Source organism: Limulus polyphemus, unplaced genomic scaffold, assembly GCF_000517525.1.
Source record: "Limulus polyphemus unplaced genomic scaffold, Limulus_polyphemus-2.1.2 Scaffold123, whole genome shotgun sequence".
In the NCBI taxonomy this organism is placed as follows: domain Eukaryota; kingdom Metazoa; phylum Arthropoda; class Merostomata; order Xiphosura; family Limulidae; genus Limulus; species Limulus polyphemus.
Window position 1 is genome coordinate 321,177 of NW_013665733.1, and position 26,293 is coordinate 347,469.

At 31.4% G+C, this 26,293-nt stretch overlaps 1 protein-coding gene across 5 annotated transcripts in view; it reads right to left on the reverse strand.

Moving 5' to 3' along the window:
• Positions 1 to 26,293, reverse strand: part of LOC106472730 (menin-like) — a 68,531-nt gene that overhangs the window by 30,298 nt on the left and 11,940 nt on the right. For 3 of the 5 annotated variants that reach the window (XM_022402124.1, XM_022402128.1, XM_022402121.1), the window contains exons 2-4: positions 13,466 to 13,603; positions 12,023 to 12,175; positions 6,178 to 6,362 (exon numbers count right to left, since the gene is read on the reverse strand). In XM_022402124.1, coding sequence (XP_022257832.1) covers positions 6,178 to 6,362; positions 12,023 to 12,175; positions 13,466 to 13,603 — 476 coding nt within the window. The remainder of the gene's footprint in view (positions 1 to 6,177; positions 6,363 to 12,022; positions 12,176 to 13,465; positions 13,604 to 26,293) is intronic. The other 2 variants (XM_022402132.1, XM_013933391.2) reach the window with 1 other exon arrangement.

A 26,293-nucleotide genomic window follows, 5' to 3' on the forward strand; every position in this document is an offset into this window, starting at 1 on the left:
TCCACTTAGGGCATCAAGAGTATCATCAATTATTGGCAACGGGTATGACTCCTTTTCAGTTATACTGCTAAGAGCCCTGAAGTCCACACAGCAACGTTGGGTCCCATCCTTTTTCTGGACTAACACAACAGGAGCTGACCAAGGACTATCTGATTTCTCAACTATCCCTTCCTTAATTAGGCCATCCATGATCTCCTTCATCTCTTGTCACTCTTGACATCTCTTGTCAATAAAACTTTTTGAGTCACATTAAAAATCCCAGGTGGGACATATTACAGTAAACAAAATTTTTGTTTTCTGATCCTACGGTTTTCATTTCAGTAATATGTAGGTGCTGAATTTCCATACTCTTCAGCTGAAGTAAAAGAAAACATCTTTCTGAATTGTACACTTATATGTATAATTATATACTTGTTTTGAAAAATTCACAGTTGAACTCTTCCACAGAGTAGAGCAATAATTTCTAAATGACCAAGAGAACATTCTCTGGTCATAACACTGGAAAACACAGGTGTGACAGGTCTACTAACACCTGCACATTAATCCATTCCACTAAATGAGGAAACTTATTACAGAGCAAGTTTCCAAACATAATGACCCATGTGCTACTTTTTTATTTATTAGTAGTATGTAAACCATTATATGTTTTAGTTTATATTACACAATTCAACAGCATTGTTAAAGAACTGTATCTTGGGAAAACAAAAATATGACATTTATACAAAAATAGTGAGAAGTAGCATAAACTAAATTATCTACAAGAGCTTGTTAGCAAAATTAACATAATAAAGGTATAATAAAAAGGCAATTTTTAAAATACAAGTTTATTACATCTTTACAATGTTGACTTTTTGCTTGATATAATTTTAACCCTTTGACTATCACGCATCTCTTTAAACTCCTTTCTGTGCACATCACAAAGTTTTACTGAGTTGCATTCAAAATTTAATTAACCCTTTCGAGACGGGTCACAGTTGAAAGGTTATGCTATCTCATTTGTTGACTTGCATTCAAAATTTTATTGAACTACTATTTCATGAACTTATGTCAATAAGTTTGGTAACAAACTGTACATTATAATTCAAATTTTAGAACTATACATTACTCAATTTCTTAATTACAAAGTAAATATTAAAAAAACACAGATAATCATCAATTTTTTTTGGTGTCACATGGTATGTTGAATGCAGCACTGATTCAAAGTCTCTAATTTCATATGAATTAGAAACTCAAATTACTGATATTGACAAGCTAGAATATAAAATAAGAGCCTCTTATCTCTTCTATTTGCTAAAATATTGCTCACGTAATAAATCAAACTCAGTGGCACCCTGCTCACCTCTTTCCATATTTGGAAATGCTCCCTTATACTTCTATGTATGACATGAATAACCAATTAGAAGCTCAGAACATCCCCCTAGTGGCTTTCTTAGCCATTTTATTTTCTTAGGTTGCCATATTTTTCTTTTGAACCAAGATTTCAAGGACATAGGTTGTGTCTTTAGTCTGCTCGAAATTTCATATTTTTTAGGCCCAAATACAGCTTAGTTACTAAGTTTGATAAATTATAGTAGAGTTCTACTATTCTCCAAAATTTTTAAAGGCTTAGCAACCTATGTCAAGCAGCAACCGAGTACAAGGGTCGTAACTAGAAGAGATAATTGTTTGCTTTACTTCTTTATTTATTGTTCTATGTTTTAGGAAAAATAAGTTTAAGAACTTATTTCAAAATAGCAATAACCAATATATATATAATGTATAATAATTGAAATGAGACTATTTTACAAAATACTAGTCGACTAAAACACAGCCAAGACAAGTTACTTTGTACAGACAAAATATCACCTTTATGTTATTTGATACAGTAACGTGAGTGCACGTGAGCCATGTCGTTGTAACTTCTGTATTGTTAGCTAGGCATGAGTGAAAGGTCAATATAATAAATATATAAAACGTATAATGTTATGAGATTTAAGCTATTTCATCTAAACATTTATGTTTTTGTCTTATAATTTGTCTTCATTCTAGAATGAAAAAGGCATAATTTATGTGTATTTCCTAATTTTTTATGGTGGCTGCAAGATTAGTCAAATGTATCAAACCCATAGAGAGATTAATTATTGAAAATAACAGATAAAAATATAATGAAGTTTTTTCTTAAGAAATGTTTGATAACGATCTGGATATTATAAAGATTTTGCATGTTAAATTTCAAAATTTTCTGATGCGTAAAAGTATTTTTAATCTTAAAATGAATATTACTTTGCATGATAGATGGGCAAGATGTGAAAAAAGGCACGAGAGAAACATAGCTTTACAAACCTTAAGACTTAATTAAAAAAAAAGTTATATTTTGCGTATGAAAGCATTGTAATATTTACAATTAATCTTCCAAATTTCATTAACATTCACTTACTAATTTAAAAGTTATAGCATGAAAACTATAACAAGCACAAAATGGTTACGAGGTTGGTCCCAGGGACCAAGCCTGGGTTGAAAGAGTTAAACAACTTTACTATCAATGTATTTTAATGAAATTATCATTATCATGTATATTATCATTCAGAGTTTTATATTATCTAACTTTTAATTCCTTAATTTCAAAATAAACCTTTAAAAAAAATACTTAAACTTTAATTTTGTTGTTACGTGACATACAAGTGTTCACAGACCTTAACTTTTTGTCTCTGTTACATAAATAATAGCACATGTACAGTGTAGAGATTATGTCTAGACTGAATTTTTAACCTACAGTACTATTTATACACCCAAGTTTCAAGTTCATTTAAGTCAATTCAGAAGAACACAAGAAATAAACATTATCGCCCCGACAGTAGACACCCACCTTCTATTCTTAGACTTCAGATTTACAAGCCTCATGTACTTACTTGACATACATGTTTATAATCAACAGAAATAGGTAATTTTAAACTACAATCTCACAAATGGTTATTTTAAAACTGGCACACAGTATTCATTAACAAGTGCATCAAACCACTCTTAGCATTGTTGCAATTTTTGTCCTTGCTAGCACTTAGTTTTGCTTCTCACCTTGATACATATTAGATTGATAGATAGTTTTAGATACTTTTATCTTTTAGTTAATTATGTATTACTTATGTTTTAAAATTCATATGTTAAAGGTTTAATAATTTTTTTAATATAACCCAAACACTGCCTTGCTCTGTGAGGCTTAGGTTATTAAGCGAGTGCAAAACATTTTGCCAAAGGCTAAAGTATATCTGCTGATAATAGCATTATATCATCCAGAAGTACCTACTAATGCATGTGGAGGTGAATAATAAATTAATCTTCTTGGATGGGTTAGAAGTTGTGACGTAAAGGTGCAAAATCCTGTTTGCTGTTGTTAACCAGCGAGAATGGTTCATTGTACCAGTACTCTTGAACAATGACCTGACACTACCGTGTTGCACATGTCATACAAATACTTTTGATCTGTACTAAAGATCCTCAGGATGGTCAATTTTTGGTAATGGCTCTGTAATTTTGACTGAAACAAAGTTTACTGAAGGCAATGATTCACAATTCTTCAATTTCTTTTCGAGAGGAACAGTAAAAAAGGACAGGACACATCTACAAGTAGGTTTTTTACAGTCAAAACTCTTCGAAGCTACTCAGAAATAAAAAGTTGGGCATTTGCTTTTCTTTTGTTTTCTGAATTAAACTAAATAAATGTTACAAATGTGGACTGTAAAATATTTTTGATTTCAAAATGGTTTAAATAGTTAGAATTAACACAAAGTTGAGTTAAGAATTTTTGGCTCAAAAACATAAAAGTGGTGGAAAAAAAAAGATTTGTCAAAATAATTGGCAAAAAAAAATATCAAAAGCCAGATGAAACCCTGTTTATAGATAGGAACCAAGCAAACTCTGAACTGTTAAAGCAGTGTATAGCTATGCATCATCAGATGCACATAGCAGGTGAAAGTTACATTAATAATGATGTGAACATTAAGTTGAATACTAATGATTTATGAGTAGTACTAAATTTAAATCCATTTGCTGTTCCCCTACATGCAAATGAAATATTGTTCCTATTGATGTACCAGAAAGACTTAATACAACATTCACTGCAACTTTCTAAATTAAAACCTCTTCCAAGAGAAAATATAACAGAATTCATCAAAATTACAACCAAACCAAAGGGACCTTTACTACTGTTAGAAACAAAGAGTCTAATGTCACAAAATATCATTTTTTCCCAGGAAAATAATTCAGTACTTCTAGTGTTGGTTGATGACACAAATAACTACAATGTTGACTCAATGGTGAGTTGTGTTTTACCCTTTTTTTTATAACTTAGTGGTCTCCATTTCTCAACTGTTATATACTGTTATCAAAACAAATCACAGTAATTTGTTGCTTTAAACTTTTTGTAAGAGATGATATCCTGCAAGGTTTACACATAGCATGTTTATCTTATTGTTAACAGGTTTCCTTGCTTCAGGAGAAGCTACTGTCTTCACTATGTAGTGTCTAAATTTCAAAGAATTTGAGTACCAATTTAAAGATAAGATATTCTCATATGATATTGTAGTTAATGTTTAAATTTTTCAAGATGTCTGTATTTTTCTTTTATTTCAGTTTGAATGTAGAGAATCACGTAAGCCACTCAATTTACCTATTCTCCAGTGCATGTGGTACATAAGTTCATTAACTGGCAATTAGTCATGTTTTCTTACAGGAAAAATAACATGTGGAATAGAAAGCTGTCTTTTCTGTCACCTAAAATGGATAATGGCTAAGCACTACCATGTCCTTGCATTCTGATCACAATGAATGAAGGTAATGTGTGCAAAGTGGAGTTATGTACAAATATGGCTGTGTGCAATATTACTGTGTTTTGGTACAGAAAGGCACGTTTGTCCCATAAGAGAAACTTTTAGTAATGTAACTTTCAACCATTTATATCTATTGCAGTTTTTGTTTTCCCAAAAGGGGGGTCAACAGCTACTGGAGGGGTCACCTGATTTAACCACTCACACCTCTATAGAGTAATGTGTGGTCAATCAATCAGTAAATACTAAAATAACATCACATAAGTGATGCTTAACATTGCAGTTTTTACTGTCGTGAAGTCACTAAAACGTGCATGCCATATGAACTTCAAAATCAAGAAATAAAAATATTTGTTACTTTTTAATTTTGGTTTTATTTACAACTGAAACAAAACACTTTCAGGGACACTGCAGAAGTACATCTTTGGTAATACTTTTCTTCACATTTGCTGTTCTGAGTAAAGATGGAATTTGCTTTTTTACTTTGGAGAAAAACAAACCCCCCAATCCATGACTCAACATTCTCTGTATACACTGCAGAATATCATATCATATGATCACTTCTGAATTCTACCCATACAGGGTGAGCTTTGGCAATTATATCTTGATGGCATTCAATTAAGTTTTTTTGGTTCACTGTCTTGGGGTAACAGACACTTTTGAGAAATTGTAGTCCTTATATAGAACAAAATCAGACCATTACTAAAAAAGTAAGTTACAACAAGAAGATACATATTATGGGTTCATTGACTAGAAAAATAAAGTAATGTGTAGGTCTTCTGCCTAATTTAATTATTCAAAAAAACAGTTTTCCCACCTAAACCACTCATAAAATCTCAATATTACTGGGGCCAAAACATGTTTATCTTTTACCAAGTAATACTTACCAATTATCAGGCAATTGTTTTTGTTTACAATTACAGTGAAATGCCTTACTCTTTTCTCCAAAGTCCTTTATCTAACAAATTGTATTTTCCACATTTTGAAACTGGTATTTGTAGAATAACAGATTTATTTCTGTATCATGCTTCATCTCTAACAGAGAGACATAATTACATGATGTTTCAAAACTTCATCTGTTCGTAAGTTAAGTAGGTACCTCTTAAAAAATAAAACCTATTTGTAAAAATACATACACATGTGAATCAAATTGGTTGAAAAAATATAGGTTTTTAGGTAATTATCATTTAAAAAATCCCACTTTCAAAACATAAGTCTTAACAGGCTCTAAGGTACATTGGGAGGTCCGTAGAATCAGATTAAGAACCCAGAAGTCATGAGAATGTCTTTAAACTACAGAAATCACAGAAGAAACATTTAACTAGATAAGGGAAGTTTGTATCACACCTTATAAAACAAACAATAAAAATTGAATTACCTGTTGAAGTGTAGCCAACTCTTTGCTGTCAGCTGTAGCACTGATTGAAGGATTGATTCCTGAAACTAAAGCAGCTACTTCTGTGTGCCGATTACATTTCACAGGGTGGCCATTTAAATACAGCCAAGACTTTTGTGCTGTTGGACCACAAACCGGTTGTCCACGCTTATCTTCATTGCCTTTTCCTAGTGAAAAAATTATATTCTAGCATAAATATTGCTTACTTTACTTCCAATACAATTTAAACAGATTGAAAACAAAATAATGTGCCCTAGATAAAGAGCAGGCTAGAATCCACACACAGGAGAGGACGTAAGAAAGTGATAGACATGATAAACAACTTCAACAAAGAAACTTAGTATATAGGTAGCCTTTGCCATACTTAAGTCAAATTAACCAAATAAGACATGCAATGGTCTTTAAAAAAGTTTAGCAAAAAAAATTCATTTTTTCAGGATACTGGAAAAATATTTAAAAACACTAGGTTTATATGTTAGCTAAGTACATGTTTGCCTAATAAATAAAATGAGTCAATGATTATTCACTTCCCTTCACTGGTTAAAAATTATTTGAGTATTGAAATGGTTATAGATATAACACTCAAGACTCCAACATGACAAAAACACTTATAAAAATGTAGAACAATAATAAATTGTTGGGAGTAATAAGTATGGTGAAGTGTACAGAATATTGTTACAAGTAGGTGAATGATAAGTTAATAAATCTTTCATTGTTTCTAAACGTTAAACATTGCAGTAATGTGTGTGTATGATACATTTTCAAGTTAAAAAAAAAGAAACTTAATTCTAAACTATTTTGCTTGTTAGTTTGAAGATAAAAGTTCCTCTAGCTTTATTTTTTTTGCCACTTGATAAAATGTTTTGAGACAAATTTTATGGTTAGTTTTCACATACAAATTTTTTAAGTTGATTTTATGTCAATCCTAACTGTATTTTAACAATTTTAACTCAAAATTTTTTTATAATTGATGTTTTGTCATTTTCTAACATTTATTGTAATTCATGAAGAAAAATAAAAAAGAAGTTAACATTTTAATTTCTGTACAACTGCAAGAGAGTTTTTGCCAATAAACAAAACATCCCAAATGTCGATGTTTTTCTAATGTTTTTTATCCATCCCAAAGAATAACTATTTTTCTTAAGCACCTATCACCCCTTAATAATAAATTATCTATTTGGTGATTTTCAAACATTTCTCTTAATTTGTACAGGCCTTGGTTCAAACCTTGTGGTGCAATATCAAGTAGTTTAATCATTTACTAATGAAACACAGCCTTGAAAGCAGCTGTAAAGAAAGTTTAAATATGAATGGATAGACAAAAATTAGACTACCACATAATAGAGGAGTAAATATACAGGCGTAAGGTTTCTTTTTTTTAAAGTTACTGTAAACATTCCTTTCATTTGTGGATTGTGAAATCAATTGTGTTAAAATTCCTTAAGACATAATAAAGGTACCTTGTTGATGTTTAATTCTTTTTTAAAATTATATACTTTTTAATACACATACATACATATACTACAGTTTTATTTATTTTCAGTGTTTGTAAACATGAGTTTCTTTGGGATTTTTTTTTTCACAGAGTGAAATAAAATTATTAAATCAGATAAATTTAGTTAAGTTTTCCGTTTGGTTAGTATGGTAGGCAACTGCAAAATATTCTGATGACACAAATCTTTGTTGAATATCATATTTTTATCCTATTCAAACAATGTACATAAATAAACTGGTTAACTGGCTATTTAATTATTTCTAATTGCAATCACATTTCTTAAATAAAAACATCAGTGCCCTTATTGGTGATAGATAAACATGTTTTAATTATCTGATTATCAATTTATTTGATTTACAGAAGATTACTGCATATCTTAAAAACAAAAATAACAGTGACCATATGGTGATGGTATCTAGTAAACATTAGCAATTTAATCTCCAAGTAGAAAGGTAAAGATTAAGCTATTTAGACAAACCTGTGGCAAAATATTTTCTTTAGACAATTTTTTCTTTCTTGCAAAATGCAAAAATAGCAGCTTTCAAAGGTGAGAGGAAAGAGAGAGTAATAATCAATTAATAAACACATCTATGTCAAAGAGCTTCATGTAGACAAACGAATACATAAAAATATCTGCTTCCACAATGATTACTAAACAAATGCAGGAACCCAGAGACTGGGAGAAATAATTACTTAAGACATAACAGAACATGAATGCACTTGAGGTAGTCCAATAATGGTTCCCAAGGAAAACTAAGCAACCACTATAACATATTTAATAGTGTATGTATTCAATATGTTGGCAAGACCCTGAAAGCATATGTTCAAATATCAGAAACATCATTATAAATAATTCAAATATGGCTTTTGACCCACTTAATAGTATTACTTTATCCTGACATTAAAGAACTCTGTCTAAACCTGTAAAAAATACCAAAATACCTATCTAAACAGAAAGAACAACAAAAACATTTTGACTGCTTTGAAAGTTAACAACTAAGATGCCCAAGATGAAGAAAGTGGATGAAAAAATTACTCATATAAATTTGTCCACTCTTTCACAGTATAATGTTTGGGGCTTTTCAGCAGATTTTACACAAAAAGTAAAACCTTAAATACTTTTGCTGTTAAAAAAAATAAAAAAATAAGAGTACAAAGAATCTAAAATGAGTTGTATTTCCCTCCTTAAGATAATATAAAGCTCCTTTACGTAACATTATTACTCAACAGCTAAGCTCAAAATTGCAGTTCACAGTAGAGTATTTTACAAGATTAATTACAAAGGCCAGCGATGGCTTTATTATCTTGAAATTTTTACATGTTCTACAGAAATGCCTGTATGCTGAATCCAAAAGTGATATCCATTTTTCTCCATCACATATAGATTTTTCACAAAACGTCATAACGTGATACATAAAAGAGAGATCATAACATATAGTTTTGAGACTAAAAGACGTAGATTTCAAACGAAAAAAGGGATGAATGAGGATGCATATTCATTTGACATCAATGTTCTTCCCTTTTGTTCAGTTTGTTTGTATTTTTGTTAACAAACTTAATAATAAAAAATGTTCATTGTGGTAAATGAAATAATAATTAATAATTAATAGTTTTTATTCCCGATTTGTAAAAATTTCTTACATGACAGAAAAAAAATAATATTATTTTCAAAATCTGCATAAATGAATTATGGAAAATCCGTTATTAAAAAGCAAAACAACTTTTACAAATTTTAAATATGCAGGCCTGTATTATTAAATATGAGTATATTTTTTTCCATTACAGTTACTATCCTAAAATACCAACAATAATCAAAGTAATAATTTTGCTTGAAAGCTAGGTAGTCTAAATTAGACTTTCACTATGAGTGAGAAGATAGCCATGTGCATGATTAAAATATTTCATTTAATCACTTGAGTCTTTCAGTTTGAACAGGTCAAAGTGTGCCATGACCTTTTTCAGAATTACATTCAAAATTTAATTAAACAACATTATCAATGTATGCCAATAAAACTTGGCATCAAAGTGTAGTTTATAATTCAAGATTTTATACTATCTAAGTGTCAATTTCTGAACTTAAAAAGGAAATATTCAAAAAACTGTCTTTCTTTTTGTGTCACATGACATGTCTGAGCTCTGAATTTTCCACTTCAGAATTTTATACCTTCAATAACAGGCTTCTAAAGTTTCCAACCAATAAGGAACACAATATTTAGATAATTATAAGCAACAATACAAAATCTAAGCCTTCAATAAATTTGTCACAACTACCAGAAAAGACCCTCCTTTCTCTCTGTCTTTCGATATTGATTGCTGATCAACTTTATGTGCTTGATAGCCATTCTTGTAAATAAATAGGAAGAGCAGATTCTCCTCTACATAATACTTATTGCAGTTATTTCATTTTAGAATACATTAAGTATACAGTTAGCTGTAGTCTTTTTTTATTGTTTTTCTATGATCATTTTTATTCTATTCTGAATAGATAAGAGAATTTTAACTTCGTTATAGCTTACTTAGAAAGTCACATAAATTAGAGTTACATGAATTCTGTTTTTGGAGACCCACATTTATGAGAAAAAATTAAGAGTAATGAAGATTGGCTCCTGACAACAAAAGGGCATGGACTCTGAATTAAGTACTAAAATTCTTGTTTTTAGTGTATATTCTTATTTATTGTTATACATTTTTAACAAATGTAACTAAAATATAAAAACTGAAATTTTCTACTATTTTGAATAAAAATTCTCTAAAGTAAAATATCTAAAATTACACTAGCAGTCCCCTAATTGCTCTTGCATGAAATAGGACATTAAATCACATGTAGTTTATATAAAGCTCTACCAAAAACATGTAATGAGTTTCTTTTGTGACTTGTTACTTTTTATCCACATTACTAGGTCCAAAATAAAATAATAAAAACCATAAAATTAAAATACAACAAAAATGAAAAGGTTAGAAGGTGCAATTGCAGTCCTTCATTTAAAAAAAAAGCACAAGGAAAGCTATAAATTGTTTTCCCTAAATTGCCAAGAGCAAATTGCTTAACTCGGAACAAAAATTATTTCTCGTAGTACTTGTTGATGACATCTTTGATTCTTTATTTTGACCACATAAAAGATACAACTTTCCAACCAGCATTGCCAAAAGTTATTGCATTGCACAAAACAAATGAACTGGAAAACTGTGTGTATGTATGATAAGTTGTAAGTTACACCTATTCTTTCGAGGAAAACATTCATGTAAGACTGATACTGATTGGCTCTATTCTAGTTGAATTTGTTCTATCGACCAATTAGAGCAGCCTATCGATCTCCAATGGAAATTTGTCTTAAAGTACACCGATTCACACATTCATCATCAAATCATGTTGGCTTGGAAAGTAAGTTTGCTATATGATCAAAGTGAATGAAATTCTCATATTTGCCTTGCTGATTATGGTGTTTTCAATTTTTTTTTTAAATCCACTCTTAGCTGTTATTTACCCTCCTTGGACAAAGTTAAAAAGCACAAGCAAGATTGCAATCCTTAACAATGATTTCCTGTAGTTGTTAGCATAACTAATTTGGAATTGACTCTCTTCCAGAGTGCAGTCCTTATAGACAAAAAGATGGTATTAATTTTTTGTATTTTTCAACTTTTTATTTCACTCTAAATTGATGATTTCACTACAGTTAGTTTTGAGGTAGAAAATAATAAGATCAAATATATAGTTTTACTGAAAAACCTTTTAGTATTCATTTACGAGTTTGTAGTTTATGCAAATGAAATATGAAAACTGTAAGGTCAAAAGAAGTATTTTTATTCTTGAAATAAAAATCACTTTTTACTTAGACCAACACTTAAGTTGTAAAAAGTTAAAAAGGGTTCTCCTGAAATCTACTCACTCTTAGTCTATAACTTTATGTGAGAATTATTTTTTTTTTCCTATTAACAAGGAAAATAGTGTTCCCCTCCATTCTTTCTCAATTTGAACACTGACTCAGTAAAGGTTCAGACAAATCTTTAGTAAAAATACTTTATCAAAAACCTAACTTCTAATGTACAAAAGACTTGTAATGTTTACTAAAAGCTTCCAAAATTTTGTGAAGATACACTTAATAGATTCAGAGTTATAGTATGTATATTTCCATGATTAAAAGATAGTTCCAAGACATGTTGCATCTATCAACTTCATACAGAAACAGTAACATAAGAAAAAAAACTCACCTGAATTTTACTCTACACTTACACAGATAAATAATTTTGTTGTGCTAGCAATATAAACTAAGTGTATATTACAAATTCTTTATATATATTAAAATTAAAAGTTTGAAAGAAAGGTTACATTACCATGCCATGTAACTTCAGCTGTTTCCTCTCCATCTTTTCCAAAAATCACCCATGCATGATCCTCTGATAAAGCAAGATGAACATCACTATATCCAAGGATTTGACATGCAGCAACAACAGCAAAAGCAACTCCAAAACAGTCCAGTTTGTTCCCTTCAAATAAGTGAAAGATAAACAATTTTATCATTCAGAATTGAAACACTTTCAGATAGATCTAAACACAAAATCCCACCCAGTTCATTCCACATGTGACACTGATTTCCAATGATCTTTTCTCAAATAGTTAGGTAGGTAAGATAAAGGCTCCTAAACTAAAGAAATATGATCACATGTACTATTATGTACAAGAGAAATATAACATGTCCATCCATCCATAGATGAGCTTCCACTTCAATTTTATAAATGTAAATATCCAACATTTATGACCTACCCTTGAATGTCTTATGATATTAACCCTCTAGCTTCAGGTAAATCAAAGTGTGCATGTCACAACCTTTTACAGCATAGCATTCAAAATTTAAACTACTTTATGTTCACAAGAAGCTTGTGCTTTACATCATTCAACATGGAAATGTGTGTTACACATTCACAGAGTGATTTACAAGTTGTGTGGCAGGATTATTAGTTAGGCATGATTCAAAGGGCAATAAATAATAAAACTGTTATGAGTCTTAAGCTATTTAGGATAAGCAATTGTAGTTTTCTGTTACAATACACAATCATTCTAGAAAGCAAAAAGGTAACTTAAAACTTATTTTGTACTTTTTGTGGTGGTTATAAGCTGTCAAATTGGCTGAGTCCATATAGAGTTAGGATAGAGAAAAATAACAGATAAAAAAAAGTTTGATATTTATTCAGGTTTTAGAAGTTACACAAATGAAATTTAAAATTTTGAGATGAAGAAGAGTATTTTTAATCTTAACATAAAAATCACTTTACACTCGGAACAGTCAACACTCTTACTCCCTATATTCGTGGACAAATCTTTAGTAAAAATATTTAATTGATAAACCTGTACAAAATATTTGTAATGTTTAGTAAAAGCCTGCCAAATCTCATAAAAATACATTAAGTACTTTCATAGTTGTAGTGTGTATACCTTCAGGGTTCTATGGTGATTACAGGGCTGTGTAAAATACACAAGCCTATGTCTAAAGGGTAAATATGGTCATTAATAATCAGTGTATAATATATCTTTATTTGGGTAACTTTTTTCAAGATTTTCAGAGTTTTTCTGCATGTAGTTATTAGCTTCCAAGTAAACTGCATGTAAAAAAAAAGTCATAAACATACACTAATGCTCTAGATTAACTAATCATTACCTTCTAGAAATTTTCGGCAACTTGACTTATTTAGTATATATTGAGAGTTTATATCCTTTGAATAAGCTTATTTGGAATAGTCATTCACATGAGTAATCTAAAAGATTGTAGGTTATCACACCTTGAGTTGCCATTAAAATGGGATATCTCCATGATCCTCTCTCTCTCTCTGATAACAGATCTTTCTTTGAACCTGCTTTTTGAGTAGCAACTCTCTCCAGCTTCAACAGCCAGCTACAGTCATGCTGTAAATCAGAAGCTGGCCAGCAAAGTAGAAAACTTTCATTATTTGTTTAAATAAAGATTGTTATAACTTGCTAAATTATATGCTTGTGTATTTGTTTGAAATATTACTACTCTGTATATTTCCAGAATTTGCATTCTGTGGATATTTATAACTATCTGATGGATATCAGTGAACATGAATAAAACAAATTAACCCTACCATTATGGGTTGGGTGGGATCCACCCAGCTCGTACTCACAAAAAGTAACCATGAGAGTAATTATACTATGATTTTTGATAATGTATGCATATCTTTACAAAATTCCGCAATTATTAGTAAACACTATAAGGCTTTCTTATGCAAAACATAATATTTTTTTATATAAAGGTTTAAGATTTCTTAAGTAACATTTTTTTATCATGCCTTTTTTTCTTTTCGAATGTTGACTATCCAACATGCAAAGTGATTTTGATTTTAAGATTCCAAATAATTATCAAATGTTTTTTTAGAAAAAAAATTTATATTTTATCTGTTATTTTCACTACTGTATCTGTATGGGTTAGGTCAATTTGAATGACCTCGTGACCACCATAAAAGAGTTAGGAAATAATTAAATATAATGCCTTTTCATTCTAGAATGACTACAAATTATAACATGAAAACACAAATGTTTAGTCTAAATAGCTTAAATTTCATAACATTATAGACTTATGTATATTTTAATTATTATCATACTAACCCATCAGCCATGCCTGGCTAACATTATAGAAGTTGCAATGATGTGGCGTACATGCACTCATGTTACCGTATCCAAGAATATAAAACTGGCATTTACAAAGTGACCTGTCTTGGCTGTGTTTTAGTGGACTACTATTTTGTAAAATACAGTCACATTTCAGTTTTAATGTATTATATATGTATATACATTATTACTATTTGAAATAAGTTATTAAATTTCTTAAAACATAGAATAGTAAATAAAGAATTATAGAAAACAATTGTCTCTTCTAGTTATGAACTTTGAACTCATTTGCTACTTGCCACAGGTTGCTAAGCCTTATTAAATTTCATACGTGGAGGATGTGAAACGAAATAATTTTTTGAAGTTTTTACAATAACAAAAAAAAACATAAATTACTACATCAATACCAGAGAATTCCACTATAATTTATCAAGCTTAGTAACTAAGCTGTATTTAGGTCCAAAAAATATGAAATTTTAAGCTCACTAAAGTTTTACCTTACCACTTCGATTCTAGCATAAAAAGAAAAAATTTGGCACCAGAATACTTCATATTGGCTGAGAAATCCACTAGGTAGACATTCTGAGCTTTTGATTGGTTATTCACATGTCATAGACAGAAGTAGGGGTGCTACTATAGTGTGTACCCTACAAAGACATTTACACTATAACATGTGGTCTACACAGATACTATCATCATCACCATTCTAATGATTCACTAAAACATAATTTCTTGCTAAATAATAATAATTTAATAAATTGGGTGTTCAAAAAGAGTACCTTAAATTTAGGTTATAATTGTGCTAGTTTTGTTTGTTGGAATTTATTTCATTCCGATTATATTTGCCCCAAAAATGTTATATAATGGTATTTTGTACTTTATTAGTTTAAAAGCATTATTTGTAATAAATGGCACTAATTACAAATAAACAAAAGTTAAAACAGTGATGATGATGATAGTATCTGTGTATATTAGTTTAGTAGGTTCTAGAGGTTAGGATAATGAAATATTAAAACTGTAAGATGAAAAGAAGTATTTTTATTCTTAACATTCAAATCGCCTTTCAGTTAAGTTTCATTCAAACTGACTCAATAAAAGCTTTGGAAATTCAGCAGACAAGTCCTTAGTAGAAAAACTATCAAAAAACCAGATTTTTTCACATACAACTAACTTAATGTTTACTAAAATCCTCAAATTCAGAGTTCTGGGGGTCGATCCAATGGATCTAGTTACTTGCAAAGAGTTTATGTAAAATATAAAAATTATTCTTAATTTTTAAATTATGAGACATTAAATAGTCTTTGTGTTTAATAACACACTGACCTATTTTCTATTTGGTAACATGATATTTCTCTATACAAAGTTCTATTATCTGTTCTTAAGCTTGGCCTAACAGACAGCATCACCAACACAAAATTACCATTTGCAAGATATACTTCCCAAAATATAGTGGTTGGTCCCAAGATTGACAGTAGAAAGCAAAGCAACTGCAAAGTAAGATAATCAGGCAGTGGTGGGTTTCAAAATTTTTAATAACTGGTTAGCTCCCCAGTTAAAAAAATAATTGCAATTTTTTATTTACCTACTTTCCTTTAAATATATGATTTACGACTTAATTATCTATATATAGTCATAACCAAGAGGGGATGGAGTGAAACAAAGGTCTGTTTTAACAAATTTATTTACAAATAAAAGTAAAAAAAAACCACAGAATAACAACATGAAAATAACAATAGAAGAAAAAAATGTTCGTCATCGTTGGTGGCAGCAGAGGAGAGGCAGTAAGCGAACTCCAGTGGCCTCAGCCTCTTAACCTAGGTGATCCAGGCCTAGGGGGTACCACACACTGGCTCGGGAGTCAGGCAGTAGTGGGCACTTCTCACTATTCTTTTAAATATTTCCAAATCGCCAACTGATTTTCATCATAGTCCTTATTTGCTCTATTTTTGACCCTATTATCCTCGGCTGTGTGGATATTTCTCAGCCACATTTGAACTGATGGAGTGGGGTCCCAGGAATCAAAGTTGTCATCAAATTTGCAACATTTCAAACTGTAAGGCGGCTTCTTTTATCTGAATATATAATATTCATAGCTGAAAAGCCTCTTTCTGCCTTTGCATAACTAACGGCAACAGCACTGAGTATATTTTTAGCCTTTTGTACAGTTTTAGGAATCTCGTGATTGTAGCGATTTATTAAAACATTTTCCAAATAGTTGCGGAAATCATTGATGTTAATTTTGTAATGGAAAACTTTATTCAATTCACACAATTTTTCTTTGGCAGCTTTCCAAGGGACAACAACTTCATCAATATTCCACGAAACTGGCTTGAGTATGCTTAATAGTTTGTGAATTATATCACTATTTTGTGTATTATTATTTGTTGATTTTATATGGTCACAATCCATCAACTTGGCTTTCATATTTTTAATGATTGCTTCCAGTAGTTTTTGACGAGGAAGGCTTCCATATATTTAGTTTTCTGTAAAATCAATATTTTTAATAGGCATCAGAATATATAGTTTCTTCAACTTTCTTTTCAAAGGTTCCACGACTTTCTTTGAGCATTTCAAGAGCCAAAATGGTCCGTTTTATAAGTTTTTCAGCTCTTGCAATATTTAAATGTCTGACTTGAAGGGTGTTAGAAAGCAACAAAATTTCTTGCAATTTGTCTATCATTATTGCTAAATCGTCTAAGATGCGTTTGTTGCGAAAATGGGCAGCCATCCCTGAATATTTTTTGTTTGAAGAAAAATATTTGTATAAAGCTGGATAAGCATGCCATACAGCAAGTGTTGATTTCAAGCTGCAAACAGCCCATCTTGATCCTAAAACTCTACCAATTTTTATAATCTCTAGTCCAAGTGCTTCTGAAATGCTGAAAAGTTTGGTTTGATTGATGAAAAATGGCATAGATTTTATCGATTTTTAACATTTTGAAATGATTCACTTGTTTTATTTCAGCAATAGAATCATCTAAAACAAGTTGCAGGTGGTAATGCAAACAATGCCAAATGATGATGTCAGGAAAATCTTTTATAAGTCTGGTGCTCACCCCTGATTTGTGACCAAGCACACTTGCACCATCCGACCAAAATGCGACCAATTTTTTTTTCAAATATCCAATATCAAATCCAACTTTGTGTAAAGTTTTTAACAAATTTGTGTATATAGTTTCAGAATTCTGGACTTCCAACTCAACCAAATCAAGGAAAATTGTTGGAGAAACATCATAATCTACGACCTGTAAAAAAATTATGAGCACTGATTTACTAGATATGGTTGAAGCTTCATCAATGATGATACAAAGCTTTAAATCTTTTTTTTGATTATTTTAGTAAATATTTCCTTTCAAATTTCTCTTGCAATGTGATCAACTATTTTAACAGCAGTTTTTTGAGAATGGAGTCCCACTTCCATGTCCAACCCATTTGTTACTTGTAATTCAATTTCATCTTAAATGTCTGAAAATGGCATACTTCTTTTTGCTATACTGTAAATTGTATTAAAAATTCTACAGGTAGAGCTTGAATATTTTTGGTTCATTTTATCTATACATTTGGTAATTATATCATGATCTTTTACTTGTTTTATGCATATTTGGTGTGCCTTCGATGAAAAATGTTCATTTTTTTTCTTCTGAAAGATGCTTGTTGGATGATTTTATTCTTTCCTGATGCTTCAAAACTGCAGCTTTTCCATTCCATCGATACATGAATTCCCTTTGTGTTCAAGGAATCAAATCTTGCACAGTAATTACAACCATTTCTTGTGAACAAACAAACCATCATATTTTTTTCTGGAATTACTCAACCTGCAGTCAGGAAGAGCAGTTACTGGAAATTCATCTCTGGTTTGCACAGTATTAGAAGTGCAAATTTCATCACCTATTTGTGTTGAATGTTCACTTGGATCTTCGTTCGAGCTTTCAGATCTCAGATAAAACCTGTTGTCGCTTCATTTTGGGGGCTAAAATTTAATATGTCAATAAATTTTGAATTTTAATAACCACTATGGAAATCAAATTTATAGGTATAAAAATTATCGCATCTAATTACCTACTCATGATAAAAATGATTATATAGTGTTATTTATACGAAACAAATTACACTGATAAAAATGGCTAAACGTGCGAGAAACAGACGACCACTACTGTGTCTAAGCACGCACTGAAAACTGAAGCCAACCTACCAACGTCCTCTCACAGCAAAATAATGTGCCCACCTACGCTCTGTGTACCGTGTGCACAAGCAGCAAGTTATAACCTACTGCAACATTATGTTGACACTTGCAAGTATATGCACAGTTTATATAGAATGTTTTTATAAAATAAATATTCATTATAAAGAAAAAAAGGATTAAGGGCCAGTTTGGCAAACTCAGGAAATTTTAGGAACCTATTTGCATGAACCGGTGCGAACCGGCTGAATCCCACCACTGCAATCAGGCCATTCAAGGGTGAAGCTAAATAATGAAGCTACTATGCTTGAAAGAGAAACCCCTTAATCAAGTCCTCACAACTCTACTGGTAAGATATCAACCTCCTCTGCATTAATAAGGCAAAAGCAACAACTATGGACAGTCTTCATTGACATTCAGAGGGAATTAAACTTTCTGGAAAACAAAGTATAGCATTGCATATCTAGGAAAATCAACATATGGAGAAACACTAGAAAGGTAGACAGCCAGAAGACCAATAATGTCATCAGTAAAAGAACTTTTTACCTTCTGTGAAGCAGTTAGCAACTACAAAGGATTAGATAACTGTCAGCATGACTCCTGTGACTGCCACCTAGAACCCAACTCAAGAATACAAATGCAATGTTCAGAATTTCACTTACTTTAAATGACCTAACTCATTCAAAGGTAAAGAAGTAACCTTACAATGATAGCTGATATCACGAAACTATAATATAAAAATAATGGGTAGTACAAATATTTTTCTTAGCAAACACAAATTAAAACATATTGTCTCTGTATATAGTTTGCTCACCTGGAAAGTGAGACCACTCTCAGCGTGCATGAGATGCAAAAATGAGATAACATTTATTAAGTTTTGTGTAAAATTTATTTCTGTTTACAGTTAGTATTTTCAGTTTGTTCTTTTTTTCCCCCATTTAAAGACACAAATATACATTCAGTTAAGTCTTAAGATTCACGTTTGTGTAATCTGATTGACCATCTAACAATGAATCTATATAAAACTTAATTTATATTAAATGTATCTTAATGAAATTTAGCAAGCTTTTATTATAAATTACAGGTCTGTTGTACAGAGTTAAAATTTTCTTATATGAAAATGTATTTCTAATAGACACCTTCCTTCACAAATAGCTTTTCTCAACTTATACTGCCCTCTATAGGCTCAAATTTGCATGCTATCATGCAAATGATCAAAAAGCAATTTCTATTGTAACTAGTGTCCTCTCTTCTGTACAGCCCATAATCTCTTTGAGATTGGACAGTATATATAAAATCTATGCTGGAAAATGTGAGAGGAGGTAAAGTATCTATTGGAAATAATAATTTCAGTGTAGGAAAATGTGAACTTCTGACATGGTATCTTACCTTCATTCACAAATAGCTAGAATCCCACATGGAGTTGGCAGATGGTCCGGTTAGAAAATGATCACCCTTTAGAAAGAACCCAAAGGAAGACCATGGGGTGTGCAAATAAACAGGAGGCAACACACCCATGAGAGACTTCACCACTTCTGAGCCAGGTATATTTTTTTCCCATTGTGAAAATGTGTTGCAATAAGGGCAGAATCAAAACAGAGAGAAATTAAGTGAATGAAATCAAGTGACCCCTGGTGTAGAGTGGCTAGGGCACATTGGAGATATGCTTCAACCAACATCTGACAAATCATGATAGGGATATCTAGCCCACGGTAATAAGAGGGTCCTCTACCTTTCACCTCAGATATGGGAACTGGTAGGGAAGATGAGCCTCCATACCAAGGACCCTCATCACCATGTGTGCACATCAAACTCAACCATCACCACTTTCAAAGGGTTTCAAGGAATAAACAAACAGGAACTGGTACTGTGCAAAGAAGTCTGTGTGCCACATAACAGCAGAGAGCCTGGACAGAGGAGATCAGGATCAGATTAAAGGTGTGATACAGAAAGTAAGGAGATGGGTGTGAAGGTAGAATTACCCTCCTGAGCAACAAAAGTCTTGGGCAGGAAAGAACGATTGAGGAAAAAAAAGACAACATAGGAACTGTGAAATAAGGTGTGGTGGACACAAATAGCAAACATGTCCAATCAACGACGTCTGTACGCCAACAGCATGAGGAAAAAGGTCTTTAAGGAGAGGTGATACAGTAGTCCCTCTTAGATACAACCGATCTATCTACCAAAGGATCAATAACCAGATAATGAATGACTGAGTTCGATCTTCACCAGTTGCTATTCCCAAGGGTTGAGCATAATGGTTTATATACTATATAGGTACAGATAACGTAGCAAATTTGAACACTGTATAATAATAGTTATGATTGATAACAGTTCAATAAACATAACTTAAAATTGTTTTTGTTTGTGTTTTATATAAAATAATTTATTCACCGATCACATTTATTTCATAAACATCCACATATCACATTTTTATTACATACACAAAATATTACAAACTGACACATAATTTATTTCATAAAAAATCGTCCATCTTTGTTTGTTTTGCACATTTAACAGTCACTTTGAATGTTCACGACTTTGGCAGTTATTACATCAATAAGCATTTTGTTGTTAGTTTTTATTGTACGATTTTAGTATCAATTTATAAAATAACGTGCAATAAATGTCCAGAATTCTACACCAGTGAAACCGGAAGAAAATTGGAAATGAGATTCACCGAACATAATAAAAAACCTCCAATACTTGTATTTACCACCACTGTTACTCAAAAAATCCACAAGATATCTATACTAAGCTGTGAAGCAATCTCCAGTCATGTGACGTCTTTGTTCCATACTGTATACTGTATTCATGTGTCTCTGTAAATTACACTATTGATATGAAGAAATGTCATTATAGAGAGGTCGTTATTCAAACTTCTGCCCAAAAATCATGATCCTATGTCGCACCTGTTTGGGAAGTCATTCATGAAAGGTCAGATCAAGGTAAAATCGTTCTGGGTACAGACAAAATGTCGTATTTAAAAGAAAGTCCTTATTTGGAGGGGTCATATCCACCAGGGACTGCTGTAGAAGGAAAAGGTGGACAACAGTTTGAATGAAGGAAAGGTAAGGGCATGGAGGACTACATTGAGGTTCCAATCCGGAAGAGAGGCAAAGCAAGGGGGATGGGCGAGGTGGAGTGAACAAAACAAAAGGGAAAGGACAAGCAAATGGAAGACATTGTGTAAAACAAAATCTGGCTGACAAGGCAGCAAGATAACCCACAACACAGGAGACCAAGAGGCCCCTGTCAAAAAGCCAGTTAAGAAAGGAAGTGATGTGGGAAAGAGCATGACTAGGAGGAGGATAATCACAACATGTGGACCAGCTACAGTACATGTACCACTTACGATGATACACAGCCATGGAAGAAGGACAAACAGAATGGGACATCAAGGATGATACACCTGTGAAAGGCCAGTACACCTGGCCAGGGACCAGATAAAAGCCATGCAGGAAGATGGAGTGTGGGGAAAGGAAGGATGATGCAGGCCAGACTGGGGCTGACATAAAAGAGTGGGGGAAAAAGGGAGCAGACCAGGAGACAACACCACTAGCCAGTACAGTAGTGAAAACCATGGCTGTGTTGTTCAAAGGGAAGCCACCAGAAGAACTAAACATGGAGTGTTTGGGATGATGGAAAAGATGCAGGGAAGCAGATGGATTTGAGGGTAGGTAGGCATACAGGCAGAGGCCTGTCCAATCCATACTGAGAGCATCTATCACCCCAGCCAAGGGATGTGGAACAGGAGACCAAAACCATGGGAGCTAGGAATTGAGATGTGTGGCATCCAGATCTGGAACATCTCACTGAGAACACAGTCACTGAAACACCAGTTTGTCCAGTGAACACTCCATAGGGAGAATCTTGTTGGGAATAAGCAATCCACTACAAGATTCAGGACACGTAGAATATAATAAGCCACCAAAAAACACGTCCTATCAATAGGACTGCCAAACAAGAAGTGATTATAGGCTGCACGGAAGAGAAGGCACTAATGACAATAGGAGTAGTGTCATTAGTGGAGGGTTGCTGCATAATACCATGTAGATGCTTCATATGAATACACGTGAGGGTAGATGGGAATATCTAGGCTAGTGGCGAGCAAAAATGTGTGCCTATAGATGGCAGTATAAATCGAAAAAACTATTTGTGAGCCGAGGTAAAATATCATAACGGAAAAAATCAGATATTTTAATAAAGCATTTATGGTAAAAAATCTGTCTGTGAATTTCCAAAACCTTTACTGAGTGCAAGGTGATTTTTATGCAAAGAATAAAAATACTTCTTTTTATCTTACTGTTTTCATATTTCGTATGATTAATCTCTATAACCTTCTAAATGAATATCAAGTTTCTTTTATGGTAAAAGTTTATATATTTTAACTGTTATTTTCTCTATCCTAACAACATGAGTGACATCATCAATAAACAGTAATATGAAATTAGAAAATTCTGAAATAAAATGATTAATAATTTTTTTCTTTCTCTTTGAATGAATTATTTGTCACCATATCTTTGATTTCAATATCTTCAGAATTTCAACATTTACCTTTTCATATGTATTTTAATTTTATAGTTTTTTTGTCTAGCTTGGACAACATTTGTTTTGTCTTCATGCTTGAAAAGTGGAACCTCACAATTGGAACATCTCCATACACTTATGTACATGTAAGTGCAGTTATGTATTTATGTTTACTTAATCCTTATGCTTTTATCTAAGTCTTTATGAACATAAAAATTAAGTAACCTTTCAAATATGCATTCTAAAATATAAACCACTAAAATAGTGACCATGGTCAAGTATAATTTATTGGTTTTCTAACTAACCTATTTAATGACCAAAAAAAATTAAATGCTATGAGCACCAACTCGCATAGTAACAGGTACCTAATGAAATTATCTACTGGTCTAAAGTCTGTTGGTGCCAATTCAAGAAGGACCAATGAAGGCCTGAAGTTTAAACAAGCTTTTTCTATTAGTGACAAACATGTACATCAAACAGGAGCACATGGTTTTTAAAACTGCCTTGAAAGTTAGTATAGCTGGGCAGAGCTTCTGTTGTAGGTTGAAAAAACAACATATATCTAATTCTTCCTACAGGAAATTTTTGCACAATGAATGAGTACTTCCACCTTGGAATTGTATATATATATTGTATCTAGAATAATAAAGACAGTATAACTCCAATAATATTGAAGTTCTACAAACATACTGAACAGATTTCGGAATGTAGACTCATAACATGATATATGAATAAATACTGGAATTTTTTTTAAATTCTCTTTTGAAATTACTAAATGAAACTTAGATAATATAAAAATTTAAATTATAAATAACACTGATGCTAATTTTAATGACATACAATCATGATAAAGTTACTAAGTTTTGAATATAATTTTCTTTCATTCACTTGGTTCTTTTTTTTTTACATAATATTTAGAATTGTAAGTCATGCTGAGAACTAGAAACAGCAAGGTTCTTGTAACAATAACATAGCTGTGACATTCTTGTTTATTCAGCCCCCTGGGAGCAGCACTCGTGCAGTAAATTGAGCAAAGCATCTGGTAAAACAAGTCATTATCCATCAGAACTTTTAACCCAATATCACATATTTATGACAACTGTAATATATTTTTCCATTTCAGTAGTATGTTTAATTTATTACTGCAAGATTGGGAATTTTACAAACTTTACATTTAAAATTGGGAAGAGTGGAGACTATTTGGCACTGGGAATGGGACTTATATTGGAATATAAAAATCTGCCAAGTTGAGTGGTTTAGTAGGCTTAATTTTTGTCTATGGTGGTTGTCTAAAAAATAATGCATGTAGCTTTCAAATATGATTTTAGAACACAAAAAATTATATTAGGCATTGAATAGAATGTCCCAAGCACTTAATAATTTTTATTTAATTAAATAATACAACAAAGAATATAGACTAATAACATGCAAAAAGTAGACAAATTCACTAACTCTTCAAAATTTTACTGGCTTTCTAACTATGCAACAAAAGCCATTACAAAATCATCCAAGCTAGTCGTTAATTTTCCCATAGGAAAGAATCTTGTACTGTGAGTGAAATTGACGATATTTTGTACAGAACACAACGTTATACAATATGTCATTTAAAAGATGAAAACTATAAAAACAATTAAAGACTATAAAAATGAAGAGTAATTTATGTTTAATTTTGTACATTCTCGGGGGCTGATGGATAAAATAGGGATGATGACATGCTAAAACAAAATGTGTCACATGGGTCACACAAGTGGAAATTCAGGATTTTTTATAATATTCCCTTGTAAATTTAAGACTTTAAAACTTGTATACTATTAAAATATGGATTATTAGCTAAGATTTTATGCTATTCTAATTGTTATACCATAAACAAAAAGTAGTATAATAAAATTTTTAATGTACGACACTAAAACCTTGTGTCATGAGCAGTAAAGAGCACCCGAGGCGATAGGGTTAATGTACATTAATAATTAGTTTATATTTATATTTTAGAACATAACTCTGTAAAAATATTGAAACACACACACACACACACACACTTTGACCCTATCATTTGCATAGGGTTAACTCAATCATGACCAAAATACTATTTGATACCATGAATGCTGAAGCACCTATAGCCAATGTACTGATTGACATTCATCCTTTTGAGACATGTCACGTGAAAGGTCATGTCATCTCATTTGTTGACTTGCATTCAAAATTTTATAGAACAACTATTTCATGAATTTATGTCGATAAGTTTGGTATCAAACTGTAGATTATAATTCAAATTTTAGTACCATATATTACTCAATTTCTTAATTTAAAAGCAAATATCAAAAAAATACAGATAAACATCGAATTTTATGTATCACATGGTATATTGAATGCAGCACTGGTTTAAATTATATGTTTGTGTAGGCAAAATACTAAATCTGTAGTTTCAAACGAGTTAGAAACTCAAATTACTGATATTGACAATCTAGAATATAAAATAAGAGCCTCTTATCCTTTCAATTTGCTCATGTAATAAATCAAACACAGTGGCACCCTGCCCACCTCTTTCCATTTTTGGAAACGTTCCTTTATATGCACTTACTTCTATATATCACATGAATAACTAATCGGAAGCTCAGAATATTTTCCTAGTCACTTTCTCAGCCATTTTAACAGAATTGCCATTTCTTTCTTTTGAACCAATATTTCAAGGAGGTCGGGTGAGTCTTTAGTCTACTCGAAATTTCATATTTTTTTAGATTAAAATACATCTTACTTACTAAGCTTGTTAAATTATAGTGGTATTCTATGGTATTAATGAAGTAATTTATGATTTTTTAGTTATTCAAATGTATATATAAAACCTAAAAAAAATATTTTGTTTCATGTCCTCCACGTGCAAATTCTTTAAAGGCTTAGCAACCTATGTTAAGCAGCAACCGAGTACAAAGGTCGTAACTAGAAGAGATAATTGTTTGATTTACTTCTTTAGTTACAGTTCTATGTTTTAAGAAAAATATGTTTAAGAACTTATTTCAAAATAGCAATAATCTATATACATATATAATGTATTATAATTGAAATGCGATAGTATTTTACAAAATACTAATATACTAAAACAAAGCCAAGACAAGTTACTTTGTACAGACCAAAGGTCAGTTTAATGTTATTTGATAGAGTAGCATGAGTGCATGTGAGCCACATCATTGTAACTTCTGTATTTTTAGCCAGGCATGGCTGAAAGGTTAATATAATAAAAATAATAAGTATATATAAATGTATAATCTTATGAGAT